Here is a 10,131-nt window from a genome sequence, read left to right as displayed (position 1 = left end):
GACTAGAAATATTGCTGAAAATGGTGTAGTTTCAACGGTAGGGGACTTTTATTGCTTGTCAATAGTCTTGTTTAAAGTACTTTTGAAGAAATAACATGATGTTTACTAATCGATTACGGTAAATACTAAAACTTGTAATCCAAACAAGTGCATCATCAAAATTGAAATTGATATTAAACAAGGTCCAATCGTATGGTTCATATCACTTGATCATGTACCTTTATTCCATTTGAACAATGCAGTGCGTTCTACGTACAATTTAAATTAATTTGTATTGTTATTTTAGAGCAATTTACTTTGTTGGTGTGGTTCACTAATCCATTATTAAATAGTTATTCTAATTCATAAAATACAACACGATCTCCGAGTCTTATACATTTATTTAGTCAAATGGTAGAACTACATTGTATAGTTCTGCAAAAAAATTGTACCAACGAATATCGAACTCCAATTTAGCCTATTGTTTTCCGTCATTAAATTACCATCTGAAATAATTGAGTCACCTGTTGAACTAATTATATCTTAATAATAACTTTCGCATCACGATACTAAACAGTCATAGACTTCAGTGAGGTCTTTATGCTGTTGCATATAGTTTATTAGTCCCCTACCGGTTTCACCGGAGGGGACTTATGGTTTGCGCTCCGTCTGTCAGTCCGTCCGTCTGTCCGTCCGTCACACTTTTCTGGATCCTGCGATAACTTTCAAAGTTCTTAATATTTTTCCATGAAACTTGGAACATGGATAGATGGCAATATGGACATTATGCACGTCATTTCATTTTGTTCCTACGTCAAAAATTATGGTAGCTATGACAACAAATAGACTAGAAATACTGCTGAAAATGGTGGTTTTCTGGATCCTGCGACAACTTTAAAAGTTCTCAATATTTTTTCATGAAACTTGGAACATGGATAGATGGCAATATGGACATTATGCACGTCATTTCATCTTGTTCCTACGTCAAAAATTCTGGTTGCTATGGCAACAAATAAAAAAATATTCTGACAATGGTGTAATTTCTGATAATGGTGGAGCCGGTAGGGGACTTTTATTGCTTGGCAATAGTCTTGTTATTTATATATACAATTTTCTAAACATATACTTAATTTATTTACGTATTTATGCATTCTAACGTTACAGAAGTGTATAAGTTTATTTAGCTAATACATTTCAGGTACAGGGCAAAATAGTACTTATTAACGACTACACTGTATCTGTAGCTTAACATCGAAACTCGATTTTCAAAGCTTTATAGCGAGCTTCGTTTCGAGTGATACTGCAGAAATGCGTCACGTTCGTCACTGCTATCATCAAGAGCCGTGTTGTCATGGCTACTCTTAACGGAGGTGGTAAAAATCTCGCTCCTCCTGTGTCGATCCTCTTGTTCCCTATGATTCGACCGCCATTTGTAGCACGAGCAAGAGCAAACGGAAACGACATCACTGCGCATGCCAGCAGGTGCACGTTCTTGAGCATTTGAGACCACGTGCACATTCCCATTCGAGGTGATGACGTCACCATCCAAGTAAATTGCATTCTGGGCTGCCACGGCAGCCTCAAGTTCGTCTCGACGCTCATCCACAGTGTTCATCGTCAAAAACCGGAGCACGAGTAAGTTCATGGCGGCAGAAATCACTGTGAGTCCGAACAAAATGAAAACAATACTGAACGCGACGTACTGCGGATCTTTCTCGAGCGCTTGGTTCTTTTGCAGCGCCACGTAGTCGCCGAAACCGATGGTCGTCAACGTGACGAAGCAGTAATAGAACGCCTCTAGGTAACGCCATTTCTCGTAGTGAGCGAACATCAAAGCACCGACGGTGAGTACGAGAACTGAAAGTTGTGTCGTTACGAGAATAACGTGGGTTTGAGACACCTCGTGGTTTTGCAACTTTAAACATTTTCTCATCTGTTTCAACGCGTACGTAATGAAGACGTTGAGACGCTCGCCTACGCTCTGGAACATGATGATGCACAGCGGAATGCCTGCCAGAGCATAGATCATGCAGAAGATCTTACCCGCGGTCGTCTGCGGCGTGCTGTGACCATACCCTGAAAAACACGGGATCTGTCTGAATAACATTATAAAATTATATCACCCCAAAGAGGGTGATACAACGTATTGTCAATACCGGAATGACGTGCTCAGGTACCTTTCTGAAACATTATGGGGAACGTTTTTTTTGAAATCCAAGGCCTAATTGATGCATTTACTTTTTATTATTGATCTTTGTAAGCACCAAGTTAATAAGTTGTTTTTATTATATGACCTAATTGTGAACTATGCATCATTTTCATATATTTAAACGTAAAATGTGTGCAGTGGATCTAAAATAATTATCTACTCTTCGTTCAATGAAAATGTATATCCTCAAAGTCTGAATAATTTTTATGTCGTCATTTTTTTGAAAAATATCTTTAAAATGACTCATGATAATAGATATTTTCTGAGTTTTAGGGAAGATAACAACTATTGTGTCCTTTTATTTTCTAAATACACTTGTTTCACATCATGTATTATCATATATGCATGTAAAGAATGTATTTATGTATAAATATGTACTAACTTATTATTGATTGAAATTTGTAGTTAAATGTTTATCAAATAAATGTGTAAAAAATAGAGAGAGGCTTGGTTATCTACAATGTCTGAGAATCCTGTTGTTCCGTAAACTGTTCTCTTGTTTTGAATTTGGATGAAGAATAACATGGCGAAATTTTGTATTACATTGATAAAACTTTAAATATTTATTTATGCATTTCATAGCATATCCGTTGTGAGTGAGCAATGACGTAGAAAAATAACAAAGCAAGTTTCACCTACCTAGCTACCCTAATATGTTTTTTAGAAATATAAGTGGAAGGCAAGATTTTTGTTGGGCCACATGGAAGCCAGAAATACTCCGAACCCTACCTATGGCCGCAACGACGGTGAGTGCAAAATAAAATGAGCCGCTAAATTTCCACTGAATGCCTGCGTAATAAGACACGGTACGTTCCACGTTCCGACGCAAGTAGTTGAAGTCGCTGTCACTGATGTTGTAGCGGTTACGTAGCCGCATTTCTTCCTCCAACAGTGTGTCGCGCCGACGTACCTGAATAATTAAGGTAGACATAATAATTGCTGTCATCATGATAATTATTCTGACATCACCATCGCCAGCATTGTCGTCGTCTTGTTTATCATAATCATCATCGTTGCCGTCTGAATCATTGTAATAACAATCACCATCATCCGCATTATCGTCGTTAACATCATCGTCGTCTAAATTATCAACATTAATTAATAATGTTTATCCTCTTTTTACCTCTTTATCATCATCATCATCATTATCATCATAATCATTATCGACTAATAACAATAATTCTTCAAATGATTGTGTACACTTTATTTTAATGAAAAAACGGAAGTACACGTTTATGAAATGGATAACCGACAACAAAATATCTTCATGAAAGCATAACACAGGTACTGTCAATAACGTGTTCATTCTGCGCCTGAGTACCTCAACCTTACCTCTTCTTTCGACTCTAGAGCATCAAATATGGCCGCCCCTACCAGTAGATACGTAAACGTGCACACTATGAGAGACAAGGTCCGGATGTTCTGTCGCTTCATTAGCTTAGACTTCATGCTTCCTTTCGCTTTTTAAACTACTTGACGAACGCATTGGACGGTGGTTGCCATTGAAACATATATGCCACAGTCAACGTAGTCCAATTTATTTTTAAGTCGATTACCACTGGAATTGACGTATTTTCTTTGTTTACTCCCTGTGTTTCTTTGCACGTGAACGACAGTCATCTACAATTTAGAAGCTAAAATGATATGGTATTCGACGTCATATAATAAAGAAAATATTATTCTTGAAACTATTCTCAAAACGACACGTTGTTTGCAAAAGACATAAATATAATTTCCTATAAGACAAACGAAAAATGCTCATCATTAATTAATAATAATCATGGACGTATTAAAAGGTACTTAAGTTTGTACAGACAAAAGTAGTATGCGTTATTGTTTACAACAGGTCACTCTTGTAAATTTGCAATCGTGCTTATACACATCTTCCACATGAAAAGAAGAATACATATGTATTACATCGACCATAACTGGGAGATTAAATGTATTTGAAAGTGTAAATAACTTTCTCCATGTGTAACTTTTTGTGTTAATTGTCGCTCTGTTCCCCTAAAAGGACCCGATAATAATACCTTTTCAAAAGCCATAATTACATTCTACAAGAAATCTTATCCCATTTTACAATGTCTCAGCATAATCCGGCAAGTCATCTTCCAACGCATACCACTTCTATCGGGAAACTGACTATTCTAACACGTTATCCGTCTTGTCAAGATTCTGTACATTGATGGTGGACGCATTACGGAAACAACACTCAAACGAATCACAGCACAGACAAATTCGTTCTTTTCGAATTCCTGTAAACCACACAAGTAATGTGTGCTTCAAATGTCTACTATCCATACATTTTAACAAAGCACAATTTAAGCCTAAATTTAGGCAGGAGTAAAATTATTTGTTTATATATGCAGTGTCAGATTATGCCTTTTGCCGTTTAACAAAATAATTATTCAGTTCTTCTTAACTTAAATGTGAACGTGATATACCATCTGTACCATTTTTTGACTAAATTTAAGTCAGCTCGCTTGTTCAAAAGAAGTTATGCATAACGTTTGCGTGGATTGTTAAAACGAGTAGCAAGAGCGAAATAAGCGACATCAAAAAGCCGTCAAAGGCAGCTTCCTTGGCTGATCCGCGTCCTGGGTCTGATGCAATATGCAAACAGCGTAGCTCCAGCCAATGCTGCGCATCTGCAGCAGTCTGGCCAGTAGCTACCCTGTCTTCTAAAGTCACACAAGGTTTCGCGGTCTCATTAGCGAGCAATGTGCATGGTCAGAGTCTGCGAATGCACAGGCTCGTCTGGAGCTACGATGCTCGCATATGGAATAAGTTTTATTCGATCTTCAATCCAAGAGGTTTTCTTTACAGACGTACTGTGTTCTCTAACTTATAACAAATGGCTTACACAATACTCTGTATCTGCTACGTTGCTGAGTGCATGCAGCGGATCATCGATTTGATAGTTGATATGAGTCGTGTTCTGAGAAAACTGGGCATAATGCACGTGCGTAAAGTGTCGTCCCAGATTAGCCTATGCAGTCTGGACAGGCAAATCAGGGACGACACTTTCCGCTTAAATTGGATTTTTGCTAAGAAGAGACTTCATTTAAACGAAAAATGTCAAAAAGCGGAAAGTGTCATTCCTGATTAGCCTGAGCGGACTACACAGGCTAATCTGGGACGACACTGTACGCACATGAATTATGCCCAGTTTTCCCAGAACGTGACACATATGTTAGACGATTATGCTGCTGAGAAAAAGAGGGAAAATGGTATATGACTTGTCAAATCCGCATATCGGTCTGAGTTACCCTGTCTGCTGTAAAGCCAGTCAGGGTTTCTTGGTCTCATTAGCGGACATGGAAGCTCTGAACCGGACTGCGCGAATGAACTGCGTAGAATATATTCTACACTTGATAAAATACAAAGGGCCATAACTCAGAAAATACTGGTCACTATTCCATTTTTTAAATCATCTACACTCAAATGTCAATCAAATCTTAAAGTATGAATAAATTTCAACCAGTTGTTAAAGAGAAATATAAAACACGGAATTTATAGACTTTATATGATTTAGTGCAAAAAAACACTGCCCATGTACATTTTGTTGGCATATTTCCGGTATACTGGTCATGTACGTAATTCCGGCCTGTACGTAAAAAATCGGCCACCTGTGTAAAATCATTTTCATGATCTTAACGCACATATTTTGTTTTTATTTAGAAAAATCAACATGAAAACCATCCCCACTCTCAATATTTTGCAAATGTAAGAACCATATCACCGTAAACTTTTGTGTTAAAATGTCACAAATATAGCAGGAAATATTTGGCTCATGGGGAAAGTGATGTCATCATATGTTGCAACAATTATAATCATATAAGAAACAAATATATTTGATAAAATTATTTTTATTTTATCTAATAAACTTTAATCCAAGTTTTACCAATTTATTGTACAAAAACTTATATTCAAAACATACAAATTAGAAGCTAAATATAAATTTTTAATATATGAATTACCTCCCTTTATAAGAATATTGCTAGATTACATGTTGAAATATTATATATAAGCGTTTACTAATAATCAACACTGAAGTCAACTTTTCAAACAAAATGTGTTTACTTTTTTAGCTATGTTTGAAAAAATTTATTAACCACATTAAAAACAAATATTTTTAAATGAAATAGCAGTTTCCCCATTGTTTATATTTATTAAAATAGGTAGGGGGAGTAAATGGTATAATAATTTCGCATTTATTTAAAATTTTAAGTCAAAAATATTAATAGTATAAACATTGATTAATACTCTGAAATTGAGGACATTTGTCAAAAGATATTGCTTTGTAATTTTATCTGCAGATCAAACCGAAAAGTGGCCGATTTTTTAGGTACATTTAACCTACGAAAATGGATAGTTTACATGTCATCATTTTCTGTTCATTAAGTAACATTCACCGATCTAATTCTATTTAAATTTTCATGCTAGGTGAGTTTTGAACCCAGAATTATATATGTGAAGTTTAGTTTCAACCAGTTGCCTAACACTAAAGATTTTTCTTAAATAGTCCCAAAAGTGGCCGGAATTACGTACATGACCAGTATACTGTTAAATTCCCATATACCTTAATTTATGTTGTATAACACTGTTAATAAGTATTGACCGTGTATGCGCATAATACAAATGTAATGTAAATACATGGCGTTTAAAACAATTTTAGAAAAATATACATAAAGAAATGAAATATTTATACATATAGTTGAACTTTTTTTTGTACGAATAAATTATAAACAAACCGTGTCTTTTTTAATATCCATAACCACTTAAATAGATACTAAAGTACATACTTAATATCGTCATCCCGTCATAACACGAGTTCTTGCATGATACAGTCCAGTGCAATAATGAGTAAACACAACAAAACAACACTCGTGTCTCTTTTCGGGACCGTCTAAGTACATGAATGTATTAGCACGAACATTCAATACTAGCTCAATAAGCACGCACATACACAAACTGAGTGATTCACAAAAGCAATACCCCGCATCTGACTCCGGACATAGTATCGGAAATCATTCTAGCACTTCCACATGTGTGCGACAAGCGCAGTGGTTCTTATTTTGAAACACAGTGGTTCTTATTCTGAAACATCAAGTCATATCATACCCCACCCACTAACCATTCCGCCATTGTTATTATCGGAATATAACGCGCGCGTCTGGCACGCTTGTTTGTGAAGGGAAATCGATACAGGTTTGATGTCTCTGCTCAAGAATGTTTGTCGATCGGAAATGGTTTAATCCCAAGGGAAAACGTCAGCGATAGATGACTTGATGTTTTAACTATGAATCTGTCCCGCATGGCTATCTTTAATTATCGTCCGCCATTGGCAGAGGGATATTCGTTTGACAATGTTCGTGTGATTTTTTGTCCATCAGTTCATTCGGAACACGTTTGTGTCCGGAGCCATATCTCAGAACTGTTTGGGCAGATTTCATTTAAATTTGATATGGGTGTTATCTTTACAAATGGATAATACGATGATGCACGTCGAATGCCGCCCTAGGCCATAAGCAAACATTGGAGCTATGGCCATTTGTTACTGCAAAATAAGCTTATTTAAGAGTATTGAGCCAAAGCTCGAACATTCTTGGGCCGATTTCCACACAGTTTTAGTGTTGATATTAATATGGGAAGTATGCACGGACAATTATGACGCAAACCTTTTGACAATAACCGAGTTATGGCCCCTTTTGAATTAAAAATACGCTTTTATAGATGATTTTTTTTGCATTGAGCTTTATCTCCAATAACATGAGCAACAGCCATGCAACTTACCACAATTTGTCGTAATCATATGGGACTGAGTCACATCTAATATTAATAATTATAGATGCAATCTCAAGGTAAGATGTTGAGATCAAATGTCACACATTTGATGAATCATTCATAGTTAAGCAATTACTTTGTAACCCAACCAGAAAAATCCCCGACCACATTGGGGATCGAATCCGGGACCTCCCGCTGCCTAATCAGGCAGACACTCTACCGCGTCGCTAAAGAAGCGAGCTCATAATGCAAGGCAGTATAAGTTCTCCTTATACCGAACCGAGCCCTGCTACATCTTCACTATGCATCAGTGTAGTTTTTAAGTGTGTCACAAGTAAGACTCCGGTCTCTAGGGTCAAGGTCGAAGTCACACAACGAGGGAAAATGTTACAATTTTTTATTTAATAGGCTTTATTATGTAAATATTTTACCATACATCAAGGGACTTGCACCCATCCATAAACATATTTGTCGCGTGTATCAATTGAACGAATTTGCCTGTTGTTTTCATATTACATGTCAGCAAAAGTGTCTAGCTACTTAATGTAATCTTTATGCATGATAATCCGATACAACTTGCCTTTACTCAACTATAACATAAAGTATTTTTCAATTATCATTGAGTGAGCATTCCGTTTTGAAAAAAAACATCATTCACATTGTGTTGATATAGCATCGAGCGCGCTTCAATCACCAGTACATGCACACTTGGACATAACTATTTTCTTATAAGCTGTGTGTTTCAATTTTAATGTCCAAAATGTAATTTTAACACAGACAGGCAGAGTTAAGAATAAATAATATAGACTTAAAGCTGCACACTCAAAACTTTTAAGGGACTTTTTCACGTTTTGGTAAATTGATAAAATAAAATAAAAATAAAAATCAGATTCGCAAATTTTCGTTGTAGTTATGATATTTGTGAGGAAACAGTAGTTTAATACTGAACATATTCTATGCTTTAAAATATACATAATATGCATCTTTTGACGATTCAACAACCTAAAAATTACAAAGCGTTGCAACGCGAAACGATTGAATAAGAGAGAAGAAGAGTGTTCTGTTGTTATCGTTATATTTTGTGACACTTCGAGGATTGCTTATATTAAGTATAAAATACATCACTCTTTGCATCAGCACGGATAGCCGAGTGGTCTAAGCGATAGACTTTTACTCCAGGGGTCAGTGGTTCGAGCCCAGTTGACGGTTACTTTTTTCTGTCTTTAATTGTAATATTGTTTTTAATGGAACTTTTTATATCCAATGTTTACATTTATCAATATATTAAAATCATTTAATGACAAACTTCAATACATGCCAAAATCTGTGAAAAGGCCTCTTTGAGTGCTGACCCAGTTTGGGTATACCTGCATATTGTGTGGGTATGTTATTCTACTAAACATTATTTCTTGGGTAGCTTATGCGATTATTTTAGTCACTCAGGTGCCATAAACAGATTTTTGGCTTGGCTATATGACCGCTTAGGTAATTAACCCATTTATGCCTAGTGGACTCTCCCTTCCTTCTAAATTGGATCAATGTATTTTCAAATTATAGATGTCTAGTATATTTTTTTCTATATTTAGAATATTTCTTCTATATTTAGAATATTTAGAAATTCCTTAAAGCAAACAGCGAAAACCCAGCTGAGACGCCGCCTCGTGCGGCGTCTCATCTGGGTCTTCGCTGTTTGCCAAGGCATTTTTTCTAGATGCTAGGCATACATGGGTTTAAGTAGCTGCGTCACATACTTCTTGGGTAGGCTATATATGAAGGTCTCAATGTAAGTAAAGTTTTAGACTTGTAGCAGCAATACCGTTTGCTTTACGCAAGAGACATGTTTAACTTAAATGGCCCGGCAGAGGCCGACGCGTATCCCCACGCTGTATGTTTGACCCAGAAGCGCCCCAGGGTTGGTAATGGGGCCATGCATAGTTGAGATTGACCGTATTGTCGTAAGGGAAGGTCAGTATCAATTTGAAGTAAATCGGTGCAGAAATGAATAAGTTAATGTAAAATAACCTAAAAAAATAAGTGAAAATCTCTGACCCGGCCCCACCCCAACCCCCATAACTTTTGATTCAGGGGTCAGATAAAATTCCATATAGTGCAGTGTCGCACATATGCTCATAGCTACCATGTGTGTAAGTTTCAGA

General features: G+C 36.4%; 1 protein-coding gene across 1 annotated transcript; it reads right to left on the bottom strand.

Moving 5' to 3' along the window:
* Positions 1-365: 365 nt before the first annotated feature.
* LOC127857676 (two pore potassium channel protein sup-9-like) lies at positions 366-7,355 on the bottom strand. The gene is made up of 4 exons (XM_052394266.1): positions 6,994-7,355; positions 3,521-3,808; positions 2,918-3,098; positions 366-2,055 (listed from the first exon to the last, which is right to left on the bottom strand). Exons 2-4 carry the CDS (start codon positions 3,635-3,637, stop codon positions 1,253-1,255), a joined length of 1,101 nt encoding a protein of 366 aa, XP_052250226.1. The 5' UTR covers positions 3,638-3,808; positions 6,994-7,355; the 3' UTR covers positions 366-1,252.
* Positions 7,356-10,131: the final 2,776 nt, after the last annotated feature.

The sequence above is a fragment of the Dreissena polymorpha genome, chromosome 14 (genome assembly GCF_020536995.1).
Source record: "Dreissena polymorpha isolate Duluth1 chromosome 14, UMN_Dpol_1.0, whole genome shotgun sequence".
In the NCBI taxonomy this organism is placed as follows: Eukaryota; Metazoa; Mollusca; class Bivalvia; order Myida; family Dreissenidae; genus Dreissena; species Dreissena polymorpha.
Note: the sequence above shows the minus strand (reverse complement) of the source record. Positions and strands in the feature narration are given on the sequence as shown.

Excerpts from the sequence above, each read along its gene's own strand:
- LOC127857676 (XM_052394266.1), bottom strand. The coding sequence starts at position 3,637 with ATGAAGTCTAAGCTAATGAAGCGACAGAACATCCGGACCTTGTCTCTC. Across the intron at positions 3,099-3,520 it reads CTCTAGAGTCGAAAGAAGAG|GTACGTCGGCGCGACACACT; the intron begins GTAAGGTTGAGG and ends TTAATTATTCAG. Across the intron at positions 2,056-2,917 it reads CACCGTCGTTGCGGCCATAG|GGTATGGTCACAGCACGCCG; the intron begins GTAGGGTTCGGA and ends CGTGTTTTTCAG.